This window comes from Elgaria multicarinata, chromosome 17 (genome assembly GCF_023053635.1).
Source record: "Elgaria multicarinata webbii isolate HBS135686 ecotype San Diego chromosome 17, rElgMul1.1.pri, whole genome shotgun sequence".
NCBI lineage: Eukaryota > Metazoa > Chordata > Lepidosauria > Squamata > Anguidae > Elgaria > Elgaria multicarinata.
Genome location: NC_086187.1, coordinates 26,427,466 through 26,454,447, shown reverse-complemented (window position 1 = coordinate 26,454,447; position 26,982 = coordinate 26,427,466). Strand labels below are relative to the sequence as shown.

Genomic DNA, 26,982 nt, shown 5'->3' with positions numbered 1-26,982 from the left:
TACCTCCATCAGGTCTCCCTTTACTTCCCTTTTCTCCAGGCTAAACCATCCCAGCCATTTTAATCTTCCCTCGTAGGGGAGATGCTCCAGCCCCTTGATCATTTCAGTTGCTCTTTTCTGCACCTTTGCCAGCTCTGCAACATCTTGCTCATGAAGGGCAAGAGGCCACAAAGCCCGCTATTTCACACATCGCAGGCGGCGACATTTACTAGATTTCTGCATGCAGAGCAGAAATGGAAGCCCTCCCGGACCGAACTGCAGGAAGAATGAAGACACATTACTTGGAGGTGAGACGAGGGAGCCCATATATGATGCCAGAGCGAAGTCTTTGCTAGAAATCCTTCTTGTTTTGTATCAGGATTATTTGTGCCAGTAGTGACAGACTCAACTTTTTTTTTTAATTGTCCTGAGGTTTTACAATCTCTGGCATTGGAGTGAGCTTTGGTCCCATTGAACCGGTGCCCATCAGAGACATTTATACCTGCTCTAGATTTATATCTCACTTCTCCATAGTCTGCACTCAGGAGGGGATCTACACTAGTATATGAAACGTTGTTTTTACAGTCATTGAACGTTTTGTTTTTCAACGATTTAAAAGTAGCAGTTTTTAAAACGTTTACTTACTTTTCTCTTTCCGTGGGAATGCATTCCTTTTGGCCACACTAAGAAAAGAAATCCGTTCGTTCTATTCTGCCAATTTCCCCTCCCACTTCCTCTTCTCTCTGAGACAATCCTCCACCTACAAACAATCCAGCAAGCAGCCTCCCAAAAGTGAAACTAGAAGTGTCTGCAAAAAAGAGGCTTGAAAGAAAAAAACAGCTCCAACTTTGGGCACGGAAATTACATAAACATGCCCCCCCCCGAATGCTATTGGCTAATTAAGAACTACAGGAAACCCATTTAATACGATGAAATTGGCCACATCATACCAACTAGAACAACTTATTTCAGAGAAGTTCAAAATAAAAACTGGAGAACAGACAACAATAAAACGTCACAAACTATACGTCATGTGGCCAAATACTACCAAACGCACACTTAAAAACAGTAAGACACGTTCTAACTTGACTAGTGTAGATCCCCTCCAGGTGTCCATTAGTGCCAGCTTTCCAAAGAGAAATGCCCCTTTGGGACATCCAAAGAGCCCTGATGTTGGATCTGACCCAGGGTCCATCTAGTCCAGCATTCTGTTCACCCAGTGGCCTGCCGGCTGCCGAACCCCCAAGCAAGACCTGAAACCAAATACACAGTTACAAGATGGGGGATATTTGGCTCAGCAATACTACGAACGAGAAGGATCTTGGAATTGTTGTAGATCACAAGCTGAATATGAGCCAATAGTGCGATATGGCTGCAAAAATGGCAAATGCTGTTTTGGGCTACATTAATAGAAGTATAGCTTCCAAGTCGTGTGAGGTACCGGTTCCTCTCTATTCAGCCCTGGTTAGGCCTCATCTAGAATATTGCATCCAGTTCTGGGCTCCACAATTCAAGAAGGACGCAGACAAGCTGGAGCGTGTTCAGAGGAGGGCGACCAGGATGATCAGGGGTCTGGAAACAAAGTCCTATGAAGAGAGACTGAAAGAACTGGGCATGTTTCACCTGGAGAAGAGAAGATTGAGGGGAGACATGAGAGCACTCTTCAAATACTTAAAAGGTTGTCACACAGAGGAGGGCCAGGATCTCTTCTCAATCATCCTAGAGTGCAGGACATGGAATAACTGGCTCAAGTTACAGGAAGTCAGATTCCGGCTGGACATCAGAAAAAACTTCCTGACTGTTAGAGCAGTACAACAATGGAACCAATGACCTAGGGAGGTTGTGGGCTCTCCCACACTAGAGGCCTTCAAGAGGCAGCTGGACAACCATCTGTCAGGGATGCTTTAAGACGGATTCCTGCATTGAGCAAGGGGTTGGACTCCATGGCCTTATAGGCCCCTTCCAACTCTACTATTCTATGATTCTATGAGTGCAACAGCACTCTCCTACCCATGTTCCCCAGCATACTGCTTCTGATCCTGGAGGTAAAATATAGCCATACAAATTGCCCTGTCAAGCCAAACATTTGCTGATTCCTTTCTCAGTTGGTGGACTCTAGACCCAAGCGGAGCTTTCTCAATCTAAACACCTCACGGACTGAATGACAGCCTCATGAATGTATTAGTTTAACGGGTTTGCTGTTCCCAAGCACTTTGATTAATAACCCCAATCTAGCAGTCAGGACACGGCGTTAACATTCTCCACTTATCAGGGCCAGCATGTACTTCATAAGACTACAGCAGCTGTAGAGATTGCCGCTGATACCTTCTCTGCTTTGGGAGAGCCATGGAGGGAAATGCAAGCCACGTGTGATCATATTGGAGCTGTGAGAATCACACCAGTTTTACCTGCTCTAACCGGTAAATCCCAAACATGTGTTGTTGTTCAGAGCTGCGTCTGTTTAGCCTGGAGAATTTATTTATTTATTTATTTATTTATTATGTTTATATACCGCCCCACAACCGAAGCTCTCTGGGCGGTTTACAACAGTTAAAAATGGTAAACATTAAAAAGTATACAAAATTTTAAAAACCATCAACAGTATAAAAACAACAGTATCCATTTAAAAACAACAATTCTGGGGTCCATTAAAAACAAACTTAATGTTGTTAAATGCTGTTAAAATGCCTGGGAGAATAGAAAAGTCTTGACCTGGCGCCGAAAAGATAACAATGTTGGCACCAGGCGAGCCTCATCAGGGAGATCATTCCACAGTCAGGGGGCCACCACTGAGAAGGCCCTCTCCCTTGTTGCCATCCTCCGAATTTCCCTCGGAGTAGGCACTTGGAGGAGGACCTTAGATGTTGAGCGCAGTGTACAGATAAGTTCATGTCAGGAGAGGTGTTCCATCAGGTATTGCGGTCCCAAACCATGTAGGGCTTTATAGGTTAAAACCAGCACCTTGAATTGGGCTCGGAAACTTATAGGCAGCCAATGCAAGCGGGCCAGAATCGGTGTTATATGTTTGAACCTCCTTGTTCCAGTTATCAGTCTGGCTGCCACATTCTGCACAAGTTACAGCTTCCAAACTGTCTTCAAAGGCAGCCCCACGTAGAGAGCATTGCAGTAATCTAATTTGGAGGTTACCAGAGTATGGAGCTAGGTTATCCCTGTCCAGATAGGGGCGTAGCTGGGCCACCAACCAGAGTTGGTAGAAGGCACTCTGTGCCACTGAGGCCACCTGAGCCTCAAGTGATAAATGCCTCGTGCAGAAAAGCCCGATGTCCCACATCTGCTCTGTAATGCCTCGTAAATGAAAACACATGATAAGGCATCATTATGTTCAGACGTTCCTTTACCTGCTGCACTTTTTGGGCTGCTTGTCACTGGTTGGTCCAATGAGGCATATATAAAGTGTCTTCCTTTGCTAAGCATTACTGGGGAGTCACTGGAGAGAGGGGGGGGGCTTTTTTCATAGCTAGCTAACCATTCCCCATAATAAGGTCTAGTTTAGCAGGACCAGGCATAAAATGTTGTGAAGTATCATCACCCTCTAGCACAGCCTTCCTCAACCTGGGGCGCTCCAGATGTGTTGGACTACAACTCCCAGAATGCCCCAGCCTGCAGGGGCATTCTGGGAGGTGCAGTCCAACACATCTGGAGCGCCCCAGGTTGAGGAAGGCTGCTCTAGCAGGAGCAGGGATGTTATGAGAAATTAGTTTCCGTTCATTTTTTATTAGGATCTACCCAGTCCGTGCCTTCTGGACCCAAATATGAAGTCTGTAGATTTCCAAGCTTGTAATGTAATTAGGGGTCCAAAGAAAAATGTATTTGGAAGCATGCCTACGTTTGAAGAGTACGCACAAACACGCTTGAATCAATGGGGGAAGAATGTGTACAATTCAAAATTGCACACCACTGAAGGGTATATTTGGAAATAGGCACGGGTTTTCGTGCAAAAATGGCATGAGACGGAAGGAGCTTTGAAGTGGAATCTGAAGAACTTTCAGCTCGAATTTTTGCTCGTACGCAGGAGTGATGCTGTTCCATGAGATACTATACATTGCAAGAAACTCAAGTAGAAATTCCAGTCCGTCACGTCAACATTCAGCATTCCATGGCCTGTCGGCACTCACCACCCGCACTTGACATTAGAGGGAGTGATCTAAGCTGCAGGGCAGTTGTTCCGTAGGATATCAATCGTTGATTATTGGCTTGCAGCCAAGGTTGCAACCCAACCAAAGAGGCTTTGCCCCAGTGCAAGAGGAAGAGGAAGAAAATGATAGTTAGAGAGGAAATAAATGATACAAAGTAAGAACATCAGAAGAGCCCTGATGCTGGATCAGACCAAGGGTCCATCTAGTCTAGCACTCTGTTCACACAGTGGCCAACCAGCCATCGGCCAGGGATGAACAAGCAGGACATGGTGCAACAGCACCCTCCCACCCATGTTCCCCAGAAACCGGTGCACACAGGCTTATTGCCTCGAATATTGGAGATAGCACACAACCATCAGAGCTAGTAGCCATGGATAGCCTTTGCCTCCAGGAATTTATCCAACCCCCCTTTTAAAGCCATCCAGATTGGTGACCATCACCACATCCTGTGGTAGTGAGTTCCATAACTTAATGATGCGCTGTGTGAAGAAGTCCTTCCTTTTATTTGTCCTGGATCTCCCACCAATCAGTTTCACGGGATGGCCCTGGGTTCTAGTGTTTTGAGAGAAGGAGAAAAATGTCTCCCTATCCGCATTCTCCACACCATGCATAATTTTGTACACCTCTATCATGTCTCCCTTCAGTCTCCTCTTCTCCAAACTAAACAATCCCAGTTGATGTAACCTTCCCTCGTAGGGGAGATGCTCCAGCCCCTTCATCATTTTAGTTGCCCCTTTCTGCATTTTTTCCAGCTCTATAATATCCTTTTTTAGGTGTGGTGACCAGGACTGTACACAGTATTCTTAGTGTGGTCACACCATAGATTTATATAAAGGCAGAATGATACTAGCAGTTTTATTCTCTGAAGCAGATTAAATGGAGTGGACATGTACAGCTTGCAACCTACACTCCAAGCCGAAAATAGCCATGTATGAGATTGGTGGACACACTGGGAGCTTCGCAAGTCTTCTGTTTTATGCTGCCTGCCTGGGGCTGCAGAGATGAAGGTGGCTAGCTATCAAGGATCCAACAGGTCACCATCACCCATGGCTGTTGGGCAACACTGCACAGTTTGGTGGGGGGATGCCAAGCTCCACAGACATGAGGTAGATAAAAGGTTTTCCTTTAAAAAATGCCATAAAAGCATTCAAGGTGGGTCCCACCTTGCAACAAGAATGGAGGCTTTTTTGGTCTGCAAAGGTTGAAGACCCTCGGGGGCGGCGATCCCGGTGGCCCTGTGATTTGCCACCCTCTACCCCTTCTGTTATTTTGTTGACGTCATTCAGCGCTGCCCACGTCATGCGGCACGAGGCTGGCATTGCAAAACCCCGATCCCAACCTTCAGCGAAGATGGCTCATTCGTTGGCCTGGGTATCTCTCCTCCCATCCTTGCACACAATTCCCAGTGGCCTTGAGGTTCTTGGAAGCTGACCAGGGCAGTGTCCCGGGGCAGATAAACTCGTGTGTTTACAATCATGTATTTCCCAAGTAAAGGCTCTCCTTCCTCACTGAAGCGCCTCGAGTGAGCAGTTGATCCTAGGAGGATTCTCTCTTCAGCCCCCTACCTGTCGTGACTTTTCACACACTCCTCCCTGGCGGTACGAACTGTTTTCACCTTTCCTCTTCTATAAACATCCCAGGTTCCCCCTTCGGACTGTAAAAATACCTGCTCTGGGAGCTTGTGTCTGTGCAGAGAGCAAACGCCGGGGCCTTATCGCACGCCACGGTTTCATTCTTATCTTTATTTCTACCGCAGGGCCGCGGTGTATACACAACACGCTTGGGAAGTTATACCACAACTGTACAACGCGGAGTAAGGATGTATTGATCTCCTAGGGGAATTGCAGCAGAAATTGATTTTCTCTCGCCCACCTCCCACTTCTCAAATGCTCTCCTACAAATGTTGGTGAGGAACATATTTTGGTAAAAAAAAAAAACCAGCTTCAGTCATCAGTATATAAAACAAAGAAAAGTACAGCCCAGCACTATATTCAGTTCAAAGCAACGACCAGGTCTTTAAGGCAAAACTGGAAATGACAGCAGAAGGAACCAAGCATACATCATGTGGGCAGGGGTTCCAAAGAACAGGGAGGATTTGCTTTTATGATGTAGATTGGTTTTATCTTTCTTTTATTTATTTACTGGGGACAGGGGAATGAATCTCATTTGGGCCCTGAAAAGCAATATATAAGATGATGATTTTAAAAATTATTTTATTTATTATTGCATTTATATCCCGCCTTTTTTCCTCCAAGGCGGCATACATAACCCTCCTTCTCTCCATTTTATCCTCACAACAACCCTGTGAGGTAAGTTGGGCTGAGAGTCTGTGGCCACAGCTAGACCTAAGGTTTATCCCGGGATCCTCCAGGGTTCGCCCCTGCCTGAGCACTGGATCCCCTGTGTGTCACCTAGATGAACAGGTTTGACCCCAGGACAATCCTGGGATAAACCTTAGGTCTAGCTATGGCCTATGCCTGGCCCAAAGCCACCCGGTGGGTTTCCATGGCCAAGTGGGGATTAGAACCCAGCTCTCACAACTCCCCGTCCAACACTTTAGCCACTACACCACACTGATGCTGATTCCTCTAGTTCCACTCAAGGATTTAACTTTGAGAAGTTCAACTACTTAGGAATGAGTTGAAAAACGCCCAGTCGCGTGAGCCATAGCAGCAGAAGATTTTTCACTGGCAACCCCCACTGGCAAAAAAAAAAGAGGAACAGGGGATTGGAAAATAGGGAGCGTCCCTCTTAACACGGACAGCTGGAGCCTGCAAAAGCTGTGTTCGATCATGCCATTAGAATCATAAATTCCTCTCTTCCTCCTGGGTTGCTACCGGAGTGAAATATTTACAAGGCTGTGTAGGCTTGTCAGCAGTTGGCCACCTTTCCCCCAGCTTCGGACGCCGGCTTTATTTATTTATTTATTTATTTATTTATTGCATTTCTATACCGCCCAATAGCCGGAGCTCTCTGGGCGGTTTACAACGCTTTGCAATGCTTGGGGATGGTGCAACGGCACCGATCTTATACAGAAGGCTTTGCCTAGCACACCCTTCTCAAGCCAAGAGCTGCCTCTTGGAAAGCCTGAGGAAAGGGTAAAAACAACACAACCTCTCCCCTATATGTGAGGGAACAAGGTAAAGGGCTTTGGCAAATAGGTTCTATTAGTGAGGTACTGAACTGCAGGTGTATGTTAGATGCTTTTAATATCGCAGGTAATCACTCCGAGCTGACACGTGGTTTGTGGTAACAGAACACAAAGTAAAGTTTATTGAGATTTAACAAATCTTTAGTGTTTCAATTTAAATCAAACCTGCATATTTTTATATTCAAAATAACAATCCCAAGTCCCTTAAAATTCTCACGCCTCACACAAAATACTCTCATGAAGCACAAGCTAACTCCCAGACTAAGGGCCGATCTACACCAAGCAGGATATAACACTTTTAAAACAGTATGAAAACTGTATATGTAATGTGTCTGAACTGGGCCTGAACAGTTGTCATAACCCTTATAAACTGTTATAAGCAGTAGTGTGGATCCTGCCTAAAACTCCCACTCAAACCAAACAAAACTAATTAAAACCAATCTCCTCAGCCAACCTATCTATATTTATTTATTTATTTATTTATTACATTTATATACCACCCCATAGCCGAAGCTCTCTGGGCTGTTTACAACAGTTAAAAAATTCCACAGTCAGAGGGGCCACCACCGAAAAGGCCCTCTCCCTCCCCCTCTCTCACCGCATCACTAGCCACACCCACTCAGTCAAACATTCCGCACTCGCTAGACATACAAACTTCAGACATACCTAAGGGACAGAAAGGTGGGTATCACCACAGATGGTTCTATGAAAATGTCAACCCTCCTGTTGGCCATCCAGCGCTCACTTTAGACTCCCGGAGGTTAAAACATATGTGACTCTTTCCTTTGTGTTTTGAACGCACTGACACCTGGCAACAGGTATGCTGGTAAGTCAAGTGCTGTCAGTTCTCCTCTCTCGGAAATTCGGAAATTTGGGAAGTCCCCTCTACCTAGAGGCCCCAGGTATGAACACCTGCTGGTGTTATCTACATGCGTACTGACCTCTGAAGAGCAGTTATTTTCCGTTGGACTTGCTTTCCAAAAAAGTCATAGGAACGTAAGATTTTTGCTGAATTGGGCTAATGTGCGAATCAGTAAAACTGGAATTCGCTGAAGTTCTCCGAATTCCATCTTTGAGTTTGTGCCGACCAGAGCCCATATCACATTCCGAGCACTGTTTTTTCTCCTTTTCACATGAAAATCCATGCATATTTACGTGAGTATTTCCCCAAATGTGCACATCTTGAAACATAGCCCACCATCCACCACTGACTTAATAAACAAACCTTGCCTCCCTCGGCAGGGAGCTCCGAAGCCTGGGAGCAGCCACTGAGAAGGCCCTGTCTTGTGTCTCCGCCAAACATGCCTCTGGCGATAGCTTTTGCTGCGAAAACTTCCTTTGCTGCATTTTGCAAATCAAGTTGCTGTTAAAGGTAGAAGAGCACACCAAGGCAAAAGATTTCTGGTCAGTTGGCAACCTTAATATAGATCAGGTTGTTAGGCTCCCCGCACCATCACCATTTTACTCAGGCCATATTTCCTAGGGTTGCCATATAGGTTGGCACAACCACATTTGGGAGGTGAAGCTTCTCCCCTTAGCATATACAGAAAGTCTTTAAAAAAAAAAAAAAGTATCCCTTATATTTTTCTAAATGGCAGGTTGCTGATAGAGATGCAGGGGCAATTAATGAAGCTGCCATAACTAGGTCAGATGTTCTATTGCAGAACTCAATCATGAGCACATCTCAAAATGAAGAAAATACGACAACACTTTGTGTTCGATGGAGAGCAAATTGGGTTGTGTTTACATGTTCGTCATTTACAGATCAGTCTGGCACTTAATTTCTAAAATCAGGCATGGCAGCAATCCAGGCCTCAGACCTGCTTTCTGGCAAGTTGCACCCTCAGACCTGAAATCTTATGCTGGGTGCAGGTTTGGCGTCAGGAGCCAGCGTCATTGGGCAATTGTCAAGGCCTGGCACCCTCTGGCCCAGCTGCACCTTGTTCATAGAATCATAGAATCATAGAATAGCAGAGTTGGAAGGGGCCTACAAGGCCATCGAGTCCAACCCCCTGCTCAATGCAGGAATCCACCCTAAAGCATCCCTGACAGAGGGCTGTTGTCATGGCCTGTATGCCTGACTGGAATGAAGATGAGGACGGGTCCTTTGCTTGGCTTGTACAAATGGGGGCTTGTACAAATTGGGGCTTATACAAATTGGGACGCTCTCCTGGGGACTGTAGGATTACATCTTTAACGCATTGTGTCTTTTGTGTACTCTGCCTTGTGAGGGCTGTGCAGGGGGTTGGACTCGATGGTGTTGTAGGCCCCTTCCAACTCTGCTATTCTATGATTCTATGATTCTAAAAGACAGCCTAGAAAAGCTTGTATGAAGTCAATCTGTTGTCACTGCTGTCAATAATAATAATAATAATAATAATAATAATAATAATAATAATAATAATAATAATATGTTACCCGCCTCTCAAAATTCAACTGGGTAGGCCTGCCAGAAGAGATCAGTCTTTATAGTTTTCTTAAATTCTGGAAGACTGTCAAGTTGACGAATCTCTCCCGGCAAGCCATTCCACAAACTGGGAGCAGCAGAAGAAAAAGTTCTCTGGGTGATAGTTGTCAGCCTTGTTTTTGTTGGCTGGAGTAAATTCTTCCCAGAGGACCTGAGTGTGCGGGGCGGATTGTACGGGAGAAAGTGATCCTGCAGGTAGCCTGGACCCAGACCATGTAGGGCTTTAAAGGTGATAACCAACACTTCATACTTTGCCTGGAAAGTATGGGGACAGTATGAAAGCAGACTGTCCCCAAAAACTCTGAATGAAAAGTACGGTGAGAGAAATCCTACTTGGCTGCAATCCTATGACCCCACTGAACTAAGTGAGACTTACTTCTGGTTGAACATGCAAAGGACCACAGCATTAAGGTGTAGACATTCATTGTTTAACAGGGAAATCCCACCACAAAGTGAGAATCTCACTGGGATGTGAGAATTCCCAATATTAGGCGTATGCCACGCAAGGATATTTTCACTACGCATGCTTTTTTTTACCACATGAGGGCACATCTGAGGGTAAGTAACCTTGGAAATATGATGGATTCCTTGGGGCTTGAACCCAGATCCAGAACGTACGAATATAGGGTGACCCTATGAAAAGGAGGACAGGGTTCCTGGATATTTAACAGTTGCATAGAAAAGGGAATTTCTGCGTGTGTCATTTGTATATATGGAGAACTATTTGTATATATGGAGAAATATTATATATTTAATCAGCCGGGAGTCATTATTAGTTTATGGCCCAAAGAGGTCAGGTTGGCAGTGCGCCCTGAATCTTTGCAGCCTAGATGTCGTTCAGTTGGTTCAAACCCGGTGATCCCGAGATCCTGAAACTCACAAAGCAAAAGGTTAATTCTTGGAGTACGCCATCTTCTTTGTATTCCTTTGCTGGAAGCTTCAATGATTAACTGGAGAGGTCTCCACTTCTCGTGGAATTGATCAATGACGTAGAAAAGGTCCTCTCCCATGTGTGCTCTTATCGGTGGATCAGCACAAGACAATGTTTCTCACTACCTGTCTTTGTGTGCATCGGTGGACTGGGTGGAGTCATACTTAATGCACAGCTGCTACCTCACACCACTGTTCCTATTCACTAGGAATAAGCCCTATTTTCCAGCCTTTGACCCTGGAAAATCACAACTCCAATTTGGCCTCCATTGTTGTCTTTGGAGACATCTTAGGTAAAATCCTATTCATTTCAATGGGTCTGCTCTACAACGTATGTTGGATTTTACCCCTTGTCAAAATGTTGAGTGTTCTTGTTTATTTATTTTACTATTTGTTTCATTAGCAGTTGTACAAGGATCAGCACAGTGTAAACAGAAAAAAAAAGCCAATCGGTTACAAATGAAACAGAAGGTAAACCGACTTAACATAGACCAATAAAAATGGTTAATAAATCCAAGACTTCCAGATTCCGCCTAAATATAAAATTCCATGATACTGGCTTCCAATTTAAATTTTTAAAAGTGGACTCCGGTAGAGTCCTTTACATTTGCCACATGAAATCTCAGCAGTGTGTCTCAAAATCTTGAGGTCTTGTCAAAAAGCAAAATAATAAAGATGATGACGATGATAAATCTTTGGGCAAACTGATTAATTAGCTCCATTTTTTCACTGGTTAACAAGACATTTCTCTCTCTCTCTCTCTCTCTCTCTCTCTCTAATACTTTGTGTCAAGGAATAATTGAACAAATAATGTGGAAAGGCCAACTTCATCTGATCCACAATGTTAAATGTGTAAAAATTCAACCTTTTGCAATGGGAAAAAGTTGCACAGGTAACACCAAACAATCAGAGATCCAGGAAAAGGCACCTTCTTGGGGATGCAAGAGGTTCGCCACCTCTTCCATAAATGATCAGGTATTTTAGCTAGTCTAACATCTGGAATTGTCGAAGGAATTAATTAAAACCTGGCAAGAGCTAGTTGCTTCTTCAGAATGCATTTGTTGATTTATAAATTCAATTCTATGCCCGTTTTTCCCCTGGCTGTAGCTGAAGGTTGAAAACAACCCCTTCTTTCAGGCAGCTCTAGAATCCTGCCAATTTCATTCAGCCTCTGAAGGCTTCCAAATATCGAGGGCATGGGCTGTTCCCCCAGCAAGGAAACAGCACTGACCAAACTGTCCTTGACGTCAAAAGACTCCAAAGTTTCCCTACTTGAGATTCGGCTGGCTGCAGGCCGCAGCTGGAAACATGAAGAAAGGATCTTGTGTGTGTTTGGGCGGTGGAAGAGAAAGGTTTGTAAACTTTGGGATGTGTCAGTGTCTGAAGTGGGGAAACGGGGGAAATGGATGCCACAAATTGTAGGACCCTTCCTACCATTTCAAAAAACATGTTTCTTAAGAGCCTCCTTTTTTTCTCTCCTGAAAGATGTCTGCAAATATCACTGGGCTTATGTGTGTAAATTAGGGTGACCCTATGAAAAGGAGGACAGGGCTCCTGTATCTTTAACAGTTGTATTGAAAAGGGAATTTCAGCAGGGGTCATTTGTGTATATGGAGAACCTGGTGAAATTCCCTCTTCATCACAACAGTTAAAGCTGCAGGTGCCCTGCCCTCTTTTAAATCTGGTCACTCTAGTATAGCTCCTGCAGCTTTAACTGCTGTGATGAAGAGGGAATTTCACCAGGTTCTCCATATATACAAATGACACCTGCTGAAATTCCCTTTTCTATGCAACTGTTAAAGATACGGGAGCCCTGTCCTCCTTTTCATAGGGTCACCCTAGTGTAAATCCCAATAAGTTCACCCAGGAAATATACCAAAGATGTCAGCCTTTCTGATTTTACATACATCCATTGAGTCATGAATAAAATGTACATTCAAGTCGCCCCCCCCTTCTGAGTGTTTTTTTAAAAAAACAAAACGTAAACTTGCTTCTCAGTAATAAAGTTGGGGTGACCTTGAACAAAGGCAGATGGGTTCCTTTGCCTTTGATAGCTGTACAGAATTTTCAAACAGTAAACTGAAACCTGTGAAATTCCTGCATTTGGGGATTATGTACACTGACAGAGCGCAAGCCAGAACACTGATGCTGTGGCAGAAAGGGCCGATGCCATTTTTAACAGCATGATCGTTTCCATTGGTATGTTCACAAGGTTTTATGGTCCTTGAAGCAGGAGCCTTTCCTTTTGCCATTAAACATTGCACGCAAGGTGGGTGTGGCATACATAAACAGACAGTAATAATTATGTTCAAAACTAGTCAGATTATGTCCAGAACAATGTGTTTAGCTCTGAACAAGGAAGTTCAGGAAGGGGGTTAACAAGGACATTAAGCATAAGTGCCCCCCCCCCCAAAAAAACACATCCCTCTGTACCCCTTGGAGGACCAAATCTATGGAACTCCAGTTTCTTATCCTTTTTGCAAAGTGTGGTTGTCCTACGATTCTTCACATCTCCAGAATTTTCTGGTGATCACTGTGTATTTTCTTCCTTTGCCTTTTGTACTGTAGGGGCAAGGAAGATTTGGAGGCCATTCCAGTCAGGAAGCTAGATAAGAACTTTATGACCTCTCTCCGAAGAGAACTGAACAGCGACAACAACAAAAACTCCAGGTCCAACCTGATAGATAAACTAAAGTCCTGTACCATGTTGTGACTAATCTATAGAATGATGTTAGTAGTAGCCACACAGATAGCACCACCTAATGGGGATTTGGGGATTCATTTTGGACAAGTAGGAAAATGCGAGGTTGTATTTCTTTGCTTTTTGAGGCTACTGAATAGGCAGAAACAAGTGCCCGCTGTAACAAAATATTGCAGTGTATCCTCATCTCCTAGCAAAAATGCTCCTTTTCAAGGTTCCAGCCAGCAAGTAAGACATTCCTTTCTGCAAAACATTCCATTTCATCCCATCCCATTGTTTGACCAATGGACTACTGAGCTTTCTTAGTCCTCAGTAGGGTGCTTTATGCCTCCTTGGGTTTTTTTTTGTAATTTCCTCCCTATTCTTCTGCAAATATCTGGGTTTCCCTGACCATGTTGCCTCCTCATTCCTCAGTGGTTGTTTTGGCTACACAGCTGTCGGCACTCACTCTTTGAGATTGCTATTAAAAGTCCTGATTGATTATACCATTTTTATGTGGTGATCACTCAGTGAATCAAGTGGCTCCTCGCCACAGTTTAAAGAATACAGACAAAACTTTCACATCACCCTGCATAACCTCAACCCCCATACTGTTTGAGGCAATCGGTTCATACAATCGGCCTCGGGTCAATAAGTGTTGACAAAGTGATTTACATGTACGGGTGAACCGGGCCTTTAGTTGTTTAAAATCCACATTAAGACCCTTTGCCAGCAAAGGGGATTCAGAGCTAGTATAAATAAACTTTAATTTTGAGCAATTATATATCAAAGTTCTGATGTTGTGTTTGCAATGACTTTTAACATTTCAAGACAGATGTAAATCAAGCAACAGTTCAATTAGGCTAGACCCATGAGAATAATAAATGAAGTTCCTGTTTTTTAGAGACACCGTGTTGCTCCAAAAATGCAATGTGCTAAGGGACTGTGTTGTGTAAACCCTCTGGCAGTGATTGGCTGAGCTTCTGTGATGCCATGCAATGTTGATTCAAGATTCATTCATGAAGTTTCCCACCTAAGAGAAATTAAATTATCTGCAACAGCTAAGTTTCTGGGAGGAAAAGGAAAGTTGTGAGTTCAGCCTCTTGCCTTTAGCAAGTGGGATACAACGCTGGCTTTTTCTTTTCTTTTTTAGTCTGCAGTGCTGTGAGATATTCCTTTTCAAATGTGCTGTTTCTTTCGAAATGTCCAAAAGCTTCTAATATTTGTTCCTGAGAAACCAACCCTAGAACAGTCGTGTTTTGTTGGATCTTTAAGGATGTACTTAGTAACAGTTGAATACGAAACCTTATTCAACCTTTCCTTCTCAAAACGATATGTTCTATAGTACAGCTTTCTTGGAAGCAAGGTGCTGCTTGCCTTATAGCATTTAGCTAGCCAGGCAACCAACAGCCCGAGGGTTTTTTCCTCCCATTCCCCCCTATGTTTCTATGAAAGCCAAAGGACTTCTCAGAAAGCGGCTTGTGGGTTCTGCTCCTTAATCCCAGCACATGGGTTTAGCCAGAAAAGGAAATGGTGTCTTTGCACATATCACCCTCTGGTGGCAAACCTTGGAAGCTGACAACCGACCCATTTCTTAGCAAGATTTGGAAGATTTCCCCCCTCCTTATTGACCCCAGCATTGCCAATTTCTCCCCCAGCATCTTCCCGCTGTGTTTTTAACCGCAGCAGTTTGTAGCAAATAATAATATTTCATCACCATAGCTTGCAATAGATCATGCCACAGTTAGAAGGGACCAGTTGAAAAGTTGGCAAACGTAAGAGGAAAGAATGGTTGCTGATGTTCGTTTATTTATAAGGGAAACTTGCAAGAAAATGGCCGTATTCTGACCTGCACCAGAATACTCTACGGCCCTGTTCAGAAGACCCATTAAACTATAGCTTTAATAACCACAGTAAATAAGGCTTTTAAAGCCATGGTTTGAGGGCTCTTCTGAACAGGGCAGATATCAACTTGGAAGGAATGTAGACAAGTTAGGGTGACCATATGAAAAGGAGGACCGGGCTCCTGTATCTTTAACAATTGCATAGAAAAGGGAATTTCAGCAGGTGACATTTGTATATATGGAGAACATGGTGAAATTCCCACTTCAAGCTGCAGGAGCTATACTAGAGTGACCAGATTTGAAAGAGGGCAGGGCACCTGCAGCTTTAACTGGTGTGATGAAGAGGAAATTTCACCAGGTTCCCCGTATATACAAATGACACCTGCTTTAATTCCCTTTTCAATACAACTGTTAAAGATACAGGGGCCCTGACCTCCTTTCCATAAGACAAGTCTGTCTGTTTTCACTGGAGATTTTCATTTCTTGCTGATGCTTGAAGGCCATGGTTAGTTTTGCATCTTACTCAATTGTAGTTTGGCATATGACAGCTAAGGACCTCCTCGAAGCAGGAACTTATACTTGGGCAAAGCTGTTGATCAACAGATGTGTAAGACAATCCCCAGATTTCCAAGTTGCCTCTCACCACCCTGCCCTAAAGGCACATACAGTATGTATCATAGAATCATAGAATAGTAGAGTTGGAAGGGGCCTACAAGGCCATTGAGTCCGACCCCCTGCTCAATGCAGGAATCCACCCTAAAGCATCCCTGACAGATCAGTTATGGGATGCTCATTGCTAGCACTGGAGATGGCTGCAAGGGGAGAATGTATTCGTTGATGAACAGATCTACTGAGTAGTCTGGAAGCCCTGGAATTCTGCCATCCTGCCCAATTGTGGAATGATCTCCCCAACGAGGCTCGCCTGGCACCAACACTGTTATCTTTTCAGCACCAGGTCAAGACGTTTCTCTTCTCCCAGGCGGTTAACATATGCTGAGCTTTTAACTGACCCCAGAATATTGTTTTTATGCTTTTGATGGTTTTAAATTTTTATATTTGTTTTTAATGTTCACTGTTTTTAACTGTTGTAAACCACCCAGAGAGCTTCAGCTATCGGCCGATATATAAATGTAATAATAAATAAAATAAATTCTAGGCAACTGCCTATAGTCTTTTAGTTGGCCTGTCCCTGAATGGAGCTGTGAAGACGAGCTCCAAAAAGACTTTCTATCTCTCCCGCCCTCACTAATTCACTAGTTACAATTCCCCATAACTGTATATACCGTCAATCTTGCATGCTGCTTTTTTTCAAAAGATGTCCAGGTTTAGAGACTAAATGAATTTGTGGAAATAACAGCACAAGCCTATACGTGCTTACTCCAGAGGTAAATCCAAATAGGTTTCAATGAGGCTTTCTCCCAGGTAAATGTGTAGAGGGCTGTAGTCTCAAGCCCTCAAACAAATTCTTCTAGTTTGAATCTGGTCACAAAAATTCAAATTGATTCTCATTCGTATTTATTTTTCAATACTACCAGTTATGGAAAATGCTAGATTTGGGGGATTTTAAAAGACAAAGTGTCAAATTATGGAGGTGAACACGTTGATATTTGACCTTATTGCCTTTAAAATTCAATTTAAGGGATCCATCAGATTTCAAAAGCAGGACTTGAAAATGTTGGACATTCACAAAACTACGTTAATTCTGAAATCCTGCCAAGTTTTGATTTGTGAATATTTTTGTTTTAGCTTCAGTCATGGTTTCCTTTGGGAACGATAAAGATTTTCAACTGGAAGGCTACTATTTCTCTAAAAAAGATTGGGAATAAATGGTGCCCATTTCATTGTTGTGAGTGAATGCCATTCAGGGTGTTGCTGCAGGACCAGCCCTACTATAAAATAGAGTGAGGCGGCTACCTCAGGCTGCAGATTTAGGGTGTCGTTAAAGGGCAGGAAAATGTAAGTGATTTAATTTGTCACCATTGTAATTTAACTGCCAGAGATGGGGAGACGCGCTGTGAGATTTTTCTGCTCTGTGTGCTTTAGCGGCTCGCTTTGGCTATTATGCACCTTAACCTGGGTGGGTGTGGGGGGCATTCACTGTTCTGCCTCGGGCAGAGAAATGTCTTTGGCTGGCCCTGTCTGGATAAAACCCTATCTGAAGAACCACCTATAGAAAATGTTCTGGAACATTCACTCCACGGCAAAGCTTCTAGGACCTGCTTCTCAGTACAGCTTCAAGGTGTGGGACTCATGCGACTGAGTGTTCCTCCATAAAATAAATATATAAATAAATAAATTCATCCACATAAGAAAAGAAGCAGACCAGGCTTGGAACCGTTCTCACTGGCATGCTAGTTTTCTATGCGGAGGGATTTTGCGGGGAGAATGGATGCTATAGGAATGAGGCTCGTTGAGTCATGAACGATGTAGTGGTACAGGCCTAGGACAACCTTTCCTAACATGGTGTTCTCCAGAAGTGACACAAATCTCATCATCCTCCAGCCAGGGAAGTCTGCCTAAGGCAACCAACTATTCCAAAGGCCTTTTCACTTCAGAAAGGCAGTCGCTTTGAGCGTACACTGAGTGAAGGCTCAGCTGGGAGCCGAAAGAATGCCTTAACAGGAACTTGACCACAGCTCCGAAACCTGGTTTTGTTGCCAGGGCACCATCTTGAACAAACTGAAGTAACAACACAGAGGATGTTTCTGAGGGCATGGAGAATGTCTTTCCCTCACAAATGACCTATTGCAGTGAGCTTACTCTCATATTTGGGATTTCAAATCAAAATCTGGGGTCAAAGAGGTGACGGCTTCCAGGCAGGCTTATATGCTCCAAAACATTTCTTTTCCTTAAGTGTCTTGTTGAGGAAAACATGATTGCAGTCTTGAAAATGGAGGCATGTCCATCAGGAGCAGAGGTGAAAGAAGGCCGCCATCTTTGCAGAAGCCAGATATAAAGCTAAACAGGACTTGGGAAAGCCCTGGTCCAACCAGTTCATAAGGTGACATTAGTCTAGACAGAGTCAAGCACAAGATGAGTGTTTGGCAAATGCAACCTCTTTTTAGGTGGCCTGGAATCTCTGATACTTCCATGCCCTACAACAGGTAGCTTTTTAACCATTAGCAAATTGGGGGTGTCTTGGAGCTTCTCTGCTCTTGTTTCTGACTCCAGCACTGTTCCAAAGGTTTATTTTCCTCTACCCTCCCCATTACATTTTCCTCTTGTGTGGTGTCTATTACATTGTGAACTGTGAAGAGTCAAAGCTGGAGACGTGACCCTTCCTGGTGCCCCCCCAGGCTTGCAAGTAGACCTTGCCCCTCTCTGGGCACGCTGAGGACACCCTTTTTAAGAGGCCTGGCTCTACAACGCCCGCTTGCTATCCAAGATGGTCTTCCAGTCGTCGGCCCACGAGTGCAGCCTGCGACGTGGAGCTGGGATCTCCATGTGCTTGTTATGGCAGGCTGTGAAGAGTACGTGTTCCCAACTGGGGCTCTTCTCTGCTCCTGGAAGGCAGAGAAAACAAAACAGCTCAAGATATCGCCCTGGAACTTTCTCAGCTGTACCACCTTGGAAATATGGAATCTGATAGTAAGGGCAGAATTTTAACAACTTGAGAAGAAGAAAAAGTTTCTAACCATCAAGGGTATAAAGACAGGCTTGAGCCATTTGGACGACAGTTGTTGAAATCTTAACAACCACAATTGTGGGCGAGGAGCTCTAATTTGCATAGTTGTACAGGTTATAGATTTTGTTATCCTTTTTGGAGAAGATTTTTTTTTTGTAGTGTAGACATCACCCTGTGTACATTGCATGTAAATAAACCCTAAACTGACCTGAAGCATGTCATAAGAAATCTTATTTACAGCACAGTAACAACGGGCAGACATGCCGTAATGACACAATCATCAATCCTAGCCATTGGATCCCCATTGACAGTGCAATCCTACTCAGGAGCAAGTCCCACTGAGTTCAATAGGGCTCGTGCCTAGGAAAGTGGGCATGGGATTGCACGCTCGCACACATGCACACACGCTGCCAGCTCTTGGTGGACGTCCCCGAGGCCGATTCCTTTACCTAGGATATCAGGTCTGTCATCGATCAGCAGATCCCCAGAGACCACCGTCTTATCCCGGGTGAGAACGATCTGCTCCAGAAACTCTGGGCCCAAATGCTTCTCCACCCAGGCGTACTGGAAAGCAGAAGAGGAAGAGGAAATGGTGGAAGAAACAGTTTGTGTGCAGAGATTGAGGAAAGGCGTTTTTGCACTAGGAACGTGGCAAACCACACTGTCCCAGAAAATAATAAAACCGTTAGGGGAAGAAGGAAGTAGAGCTTAATTTTGATCCGAGACTCAGGAAACGTTTTATTTTTGTTCGATTTATGATTCAAATTGATCTACCGCTTTCCACAAAGGTATCAAAGTGGTGGACGTAAATACAAAGACTTAAAACTAAGAGTAAAAACAACACAATACAAATGAATCAGGAATAATAACCATAGCTGGCTGGGTCACACTTCTGGGAAAGCTTCTGCAAAGTTTTAAGAGGATGTTTGAATGTCAGAGAACACGGGGGATTCCACACGTCGTACTGAGGGCGCTTCCATGCGCCCCCAGTGCGCACCCAAAGCGATCGTGTAGCTTGCCTGTTCAAAGAGACGAGGAAGAGGCGTCCTTGCCGCCGCCGCCGCTACCCACCTGCCTCCTCGCCGGCCGGGTCGGAGAGCTCGGCGGAAGAAGGCGGGGTGGAGAGCCGCTCTCCAGGCAAGCTACATGATCACTTTGGGTGCGCACTGGGGGCGCATGGAAGCGCCCTCAGTACGACGTGTGGAATCCCCCCTGGTAATGCGTTCCAGAAGGTGGATGCTGCAACACTGCAGGCTCTACCCCAAGCGCGCCTGAGGTGAACCTTGGATGATTGCAGGCATCAGACAGGAGCATAAGGGGGGAGCTGGTCCCTAAGGGAATCTGGTCCCAAGTTGTTTAGGGCTTTTAGACTTAACCCCAGGATGTGTTCTCAGTGACAGGGCTCCGTCCAAGGTGACGGGCCACCAATTTAAATGGCTTTAAAAGGAGATTTGACCAATTTGTGGAGAATGAGTCTCAATGGCTCCGACTCCTGATGGCTATATATTACCTCCAGGATGAAAAGCTCCAGGTTTTGGAGGCAAGACACCCTCAGCTCCCCCGCTCCTTCAGCTGGTCTACCTTCTCACTGCCATTGTCACTAGCTGCAATTGATCTTCCTCCTCTTCCTCGTCCTCGCTATCACTTGCTGGCATGACCGGCAGAGAGGCAGTGAGTAAGTAGCCTGTGGCACCTCCTGTCCTTCCTTCTCACCATCACCATTATCTGGGGCAGAGTGAGAGGCAGGGGGACGAGTAGTTTGCAATGGTGAAGGGGAGGAGCAATGCCAGTTGGCCCCTGCCAGGGAGTGGGCCCTCAGCAGCTGCCCAGACATGCCCACCCTTGAACCGGGCCCTAGCTTTGCAAACCAGTTGCTGGGGAACATAAGTGCAAGGGTGCTGCTATCTCACTCCTGTCCTACTTGTCCTACTTGTGTGTCCTACTCCAAGCAGCTGGTTGGCCACTGTGGAAACAGAATGCTAAACCAGATAGGCCAGTGGTTCCCAAAGTGGGCGGTACCGCCTCCTTGGGGGCAGTGGGATTGCATAGGGGGGCATTAAGAGGCAAGGGGGCGGCAGGGCGGGCGCTCGAGGTGGTCTTTTCCGAGAAGCGCCTCTCCAGAAGGTCTTAAAACCCAAGGACATTTTATGGGAGAAGGTAGTTTGGTCCCAAGCCATATAGGGGAAGAATCCACACATGTATTAATACTGTTTAAGAAGAGTCCTTTTAACGGTGAATTGAAATGTTTCAAAAGCACCAGAACGCTACTGAAGAGACATACCCTGCTTGGTGTGCCCCGCCACGCCGGCTGCAAAACAGAAGCGTTCACTCTCTTTTCCCTCCCTCCCTCGGCAAGGTACTTCCCATTTAAAGGGCCCAATTGAGCTACAAAATGACATTGAGCTGAAGCCAAAGTTTAAGAAATCGTACCAGGAGTTTTGGTTACAGAAGGAAATTTCTGATCGCTGTCCTGCGCTATGGAGAGTGGTTCAGAAGCTCCTGGTTGCATTTCCAACATCATAGTTGGTGGAATGTGGTTTTAGTGTGGTCTGCCTAGTTCTCTCCAAGCAAAGAAATCAACTCCAGGTTACTAAACATGGTGATTTAAGACTCATGTTAAGTGATTTTAAACCAGACATTGGGAAACTGGTATCACTTCAAGCCCGTCCATCACATTAAGAATTTACAGAATAGTGAGGTACTCTGCCCTAGTTACTAAATGTGATGTCTAATATTCTTGCTAAATGACTATCAGACTTTGAAAAGATATCACTGGAACAAGCTCATCAATTATGTTTAATTGAATAATCTAAAAAAATGTAATTGGATTTTGAATAAATATTCAATTAATTGTTACTGTTTTGAATTTTATTGTTATTATCTTCCTTAGTGGGTCGTTGAAAACCGCTATTCTGAATAATGGTTTTTATAGGGTAGGATAGGGGGCACTGGGCATGAGTTTGTGGAACCAAGGAGGCGGTTCCCTGTTAAAGTTTGGGACCAATGAGATAGGACTTGGGTTTGCAAGCGCTCTCACTCTTCCTGTCTCTATGGCGAAGGCTCACTGCTTCCCGTTCCGTGACAGGAAGAGGATGGTTAACAGATGGGCTTCTGGACACCTTCCTGTCTAGCTAGGCTCTACTGCTGCTGCTAGTTGATGAATTTTAAACTTAAGAATTTTAAGATGTCCTGATTATTTTAATATTGTATCAATTTTATATGAACCGCCCAGAGAGCTTCGGCTATTGGGCGGTATAAAAATGTAATAAATAAATAAATAAATAAATTATATGCTCATTTATGCATCGATTTGTATTGTATTGTTGTACTTAATGGCCCTTTCTACACCTAAGGGTTATCCCAGGAAAATGGAGGGATCATCCCTGCCTGCTCTCAGGATCCCCTGTGTGGTGATAGGGTGACCCTATGAAAAGGAGGACAGGGCTCCTGTATCTTTAACAGTTGTACTGAAAAGGGAATTTCTGCAGGTGTCATTTGTGTATATGGGGAACCTGGTGAATTTTCCTCTTCATCACAACAGTTAAAGCTGCAGGTGCCCTGCCCTCTTTTGAATCTGGTCACTCTAGTATAGCTCCTGCAGCTTTAACTGTTGTGACGAAGAGGAAATTTCACCAGGTTCTCCACATATACAAATGACACCTGCTGAAATTCCCTTTTCTATGCAACTGTTAAAGATACAGGAGCCCTGTCCTCCTTTCCATAGGGTCACCCTACATTTGGATGCACATGAACGATCCAGGGACGATCCGGGGGGGGGGGGGGGAGGCAGGTGTAGAAATGGCTCAAGTTGTTCCTACCTCAATCCAAAGGGAGAGGCAGGTAAGAAATAAATATATTAATTGTTGTTGTTGTGTGGGAGGACTTCTATGCATGCACACATAAATTTGAGCACACCCAGAGGAAAGGTTCATACCTCGTCATGTGTTTCTGGAATTTAAACAGTTATGGAGGGAATTCAGAAGGGAATAAATTAGCTCCCGTTGATTTTGTACACATATGTATATTTACAGCATACCGTAGTTACCTTTTCATACGGGCAATAGCGGTACTTCTTGATGGGACTCGTGCATATGAAGACGTCCGTCCTACCACACACAAATAAAGAGAAAAGATTGAGGAAACAATCCACTTTTTTCCGTTTATTTATCAATTTGCCGTTTTGGCCTTCCTGCGGAAATCTCAGAGCCCCACGCAGGCATATAAGGAGCTGCCCTAGATCATTGTGCTATTTATCTCCAGCACCACGGACATCTCTTTCTCAGCTTTGCTTCCTGTGATCTTTGTAACTACAGAGGCCAGGGTTGCTCAGGGACCTCTTACAAGAAAAGCCTGTGTGCCTACACTGAGACTGAAATGACAGGTTGTGTGTCGCCATCTCCCCTCACACGAATGTGTGGGGCAGGACTTTGCAAGTGCGTGCCCAGAGCAGAAGCAATGGGTGGGAGTGGGGTTCTTCACCCTTCTGCCTGCCTCTTTTTCCTTATTTATTTATTTATTTATTACATTTTTATACCGCCCAATAGCCGAAGCTCTCTGGGCGGTTCACAAAAATTAAAACCATCATAAAACAACCAACAGGTTAAAAGCACAAATACAAAATACAGTATAAAAAGAACAACCAGGATAAAACCACGCAGCAAAATTGATATAAGATTAAAATACAGAGTTAAAACAGTAAAATTTAAATTTAAGTTAAAATTAAGTGTTAAAATACTGAGTGAATAAAAAGGTCTTCAGCTGGCGATGAAAGGAGTACAGTGTAGGCGCCAGGCGGGCCTCTCTGGGGAGCTCATTCCACAACCGGGGTGCCACAGCGGAGAAAGCCCTGCTCCTAGTAGCCACCTGCCTCACTTCCTTTGGCAGGGGCTCACGGAAAAGAGCCCCTGTGGATGATCTTAAGGTTCGGGCAGGTACATATGGGCGGAGGCGTTCCTTCAAGTAACCTTCCCCAATACCTCTCAAAACCCACCTTTTCTTTGCGCCTCCAGCACCATCTTCCTCCCTTACTGAAATTAACCCTAACCACCCAATCCTATGCATGCTTATACATTAAGTAAATCCCACTGAGTTGAACGGAGCTTATTCCTGAGTAAGCATGCACAGGATTGCACCCTGATACGTTGGCTTGCTTGTTAAGTCACATCCTAAACCGTCGGCATAAAACACTTCTAGGCCAGTGATGAGAAAATATATAAAACCACACAATGAATCCACGAAGATGAGTAAAATAACAAAGAGCAGCAGATGCCGTGGGGTTGCAGAATTGGAGGGAGGTACAGTCTGGTCCTTACCACTGGAGAGAGGAAGAAGGGCCACTGAGAGACGGCATCCCCAGGAAGGACGTTGTGGCAAGATATTGCAGCTCCACGAGAGAAAGCAGCCTGACTCATTTCCTTCAAGATACTGCACCAGCCTTCCCCAACCTGGTGCATTGGACTGCAATTCCCAGCATGCTGGCTAGGGGATACTGGGGGTTGTAATCCAACAGAGCTGGGGGACACCAGGTTGAGGAAGACTGGTTTATAGCTATCATAGAATCATAGAATAGTAGAGTTGGAAGGGGCCTATAAGGCCATCGAGTTCAACCCCCTGCTCAATGCCCACGTACTCACTCTTCTAACTTGGCCATCTGCTTCACAGCTTCTACAGCGCCCGGGAGCGGGTCCAGCTCTATGAAGAAGTTCTTCGACTCCCAAATGCCGATTGCTTTTTCCTGTAAGGGGCGGATGGGTGACACACCAGTCTTTTTATTTATTGGAAGTATTTTTTATGCTGCTCCTCAGCCGAAAAGGCTCCCAGAGAGGTTTACATATAATCAGTTAAAAGTGGCAGTTCCTGCCTGCGGGTTTACAGTTTAAAAAGTCACAGCACACGAGGAAAAAGGAATGGGGAGGGAAAGGCAATGCTTTTAGCAGGGCTGGTGGTACAGCCCTGCTCTACTTCTCATCACCCATGTGACAGCTGGGTGGAATGGGTGCTGGTGGTGTTAACTCTACCAACATCAGGAGCTGCCAGACCCTTGGTCCATCCAGACCACTATTGATGACAATGACTTGGTTCGCACAGTCACCATGGCTTAAACAAGCTACAGTGGCTTGTTTAAGCCACAGCGCATGCTGGTGAGTGCTGGGCACCATTTGCATAATTACCCACCTGGGTGAGGCTTGTCATGTCGTCTGAACCAGGGCAGTATGGCTTGTTAGAGGGGTAAACAACCCTTAAATAACCCATGGAAGTGACTTTGCATATTTGAAACGAATACTATTACTACTGTTACTAATAATGGTGGCTGCTATTCTTCTCCCCTGGTTTACCCTTCCTGTATTTCTCTCCTCTTCCTCTGTTGTTACAATCAGAAACTGTAAGCTCCTCGGGGCAGCAGCCTGTCCTCTTGTACCTTTTAAGGCACCACAGCACACAGAAAGCAGAAGGAGAGTTTGACTCACGCTCAGCTCAGGCTCCAGCTGGCCGTATTGCTCGGAAACCCAGAAGCCCCTGCGATCCTCCAGGGAGACGTAGGGTTTATCGGGATACTTGGCCTGGAATTTCTTCAGGAAGCCGCCTTCGAAATCCGCCAGCACGCCGTCCATGTCGACCAAGACCCGCAGGCGCCTGCGGCGGAGGGATGCACAGCCCCAGGAGCTGGGTCCGCTGCTGGTGGTGGTGCTGCTGCAGTGCGCAATGCACCCGACGCCCCAGGCTAGGAAGGGCGCGCAGCCCCGCATGGCTGGCTGCGGGTGCAAGAACAAGCTGCCCAGGAAAATCATGGCGGGGGAAGCGTCTCTGAGGGCGCGATCAGGAATCCCTCATCATCACCGGTGATGCCATGTTAAAAGAGCGGCGACAACAACAACACACCCACCCGTCTGCCTTCCTTTTCTCCCGTTGCATCACTCCAGCTTGTCTCTCTGCAGTGCACAAGTTGCGGAGTCAACCAATTCCACAATTATTTTTATTATATATTATTAATAATTATTATTGTTGCTGGTGCTGCCGAGGCAGGTTCTGCAGCACCAACCCACCCACCCCCACACACGGTTCCCTCCCTCCCTCCCTCCCTGCGGCTCTTGCAGCAAAACTAGAGGCGACAGCTGCAATCCTATGCACACTTACCTCGCAGTAAGCCCCGCCGAACTCAAAGGGACTTACTTCTGCGTAGACGTGTATAGGATTGCAGGGCGAACGAGGCTAAGGCGGGAGGAGGGAGCGGGCAAGGCGGCTTTAGAGCAGCCCTGGATATCTGTGCGCAAAGAGAAAAGGAGAAAACAGCTGGCGCATAAGGACGGGGCGGGGAAGGAGGGTTGCCTGCCTGCCTGCTTTGCTTGCGAGAGAGTTGCAAAGGGGGTGCCCCCCACCTTGCAAAAAGGGGCAGGAGGCTTTGGGAAGAGGCCTCCAGCAAGATCAGGGTGCTGCGTAATTTCCCCAATTTTACTGGCGCAGCTGCGCTCCTGGTATTCCGTGCGCCCTTGTCAATTTCATCCGGGCGCGCTTGTCAATTTCAGCCATCCGCAGCGGCGCCCGTGCTCCCTATATGAAAAGCCCGAGCAGCCCAACCCGGCAGTGCTCTAATTCTCCTCCCCATCGCCTGCGGGAAAAGGCGGGGAGGGGGAGACTGGCAGCCGCAGGCGCCGCCTTAGAGCGGCAACCGGCCAGCACGACCCGGGAAAGGCGCGCGACCTGCTGCTCGCCGAAGCAGAGACAACCCGAGATCGAGTCAACTGCAACGGATCCAGGTTCCGCCTCTCCCTAGCGGCTTCTCTGCCTGCTGTTTCACCCACCGCCCCTTCAAGCAGAACTAGGAATGGAAGAAACGCAGGCAGAACTCTTTCCCACGGACAAAAGTGGTGGTTTGGAACTCGGGCGTAAAAACACACACACTTTATTCGATGGGGTTTTCTTCCAAGGTCAAGGTGCATAATAATGGTCAAGTTCCATTAAAGTACATGCTTTCGTGAAACATCAGATCCAAGATGATGCGGACCTAAGGTTACAGGCAAATGAGGTCTGGAACGGCCAAAATCTCCTGGGTGTGAGGTGTTGTTCCATTATTAGGTACACAGCAGCCACTGGCATCCCACGCTGGGAATATCAAATGAAGCATGAGCTCAGTTCTTCTTGAGATGTCGTG

At 45.5% G+C, this 26,982-nt stretch overlaps 2 protein-coding genes across 3 annotated transcripts in view; both read right to left on the bottom strand.

Moving 5' to 3' along the window:
* MPRIP (myosin phosphatase Rho interacting protein) overlaps nucleotides 1-26,982 on the bottom strand; it is a 477,073-nt gene that overhangs the window by 247,759 nt on the left and 202,332 nt on the right. The gene's annotated exons all lie outside the window — the stretch shown is intronic.
* NT5M (5',3'-nucleotidase, mitochondrial) lies at nucleotides 18,381-26,456 on the bottom strand. Of its 2 annotated transcripts, none has more exons than XM_063143295.1 (6): nucleotides 25,968-26,456; nucleotides 25,301-25,762; nucleotides 24,467-24,567; nucleotides 22,879-22,939; nucleotides 19,283-19,397; nucleotides 18,381-18,711 (listed from the first exon to the last, which is right to left on the bottom strand). In XM_063143295.1, the coding sequence occupies exons 2-6, from the start codon at nucleotides 25,619-25,621 to the stop codon at nucleotides 18,569-18,571; spliced, it is 741 nt and encodes a 246-aa protein (XP_062999365.1). In that variant the 5' UTR covers nucleotides 25,622-25,762; nucleotides 25,968-26,456; the 3' UTR covers nucleotides 18,381-18,568. The 2 variants fall into 2 exon arrangements, with proteins under 2 accessions (XP_062999365.1, XP_062999366.1); XM_063143296.1 differs by having other exon boundaries at nucleotides 26,210-26,456.

What these genes read in the sequence shown, in the direction of transcription:
- NT5M (XM_063143295.1), bottom strand. Translation starts at nt 25,621, where the DNA reads ATGATTTTCCTGGGCAGCTTGTTCTTGCACCCGCAGCCAGCCATGCGG. An exon ending in AGCTGGAGCCTGAGCTGAGC is followed by an intron (nt 24,568 to 25,300) that starts GTGAGTCAAACT and finishes CGCCCCTTACAG; the next exon opens with GAAAAAGCAATCGGCATTTG. An exon ending in TGACAGACCTGATATCCTAG is followed by an intron (nt 18,712 to 19,282) that starts GTAAAGGAATCG and finishes TCTGCCTTCCAG; the next exon opens with GAGCAGAGAAGAGCCCCAGT.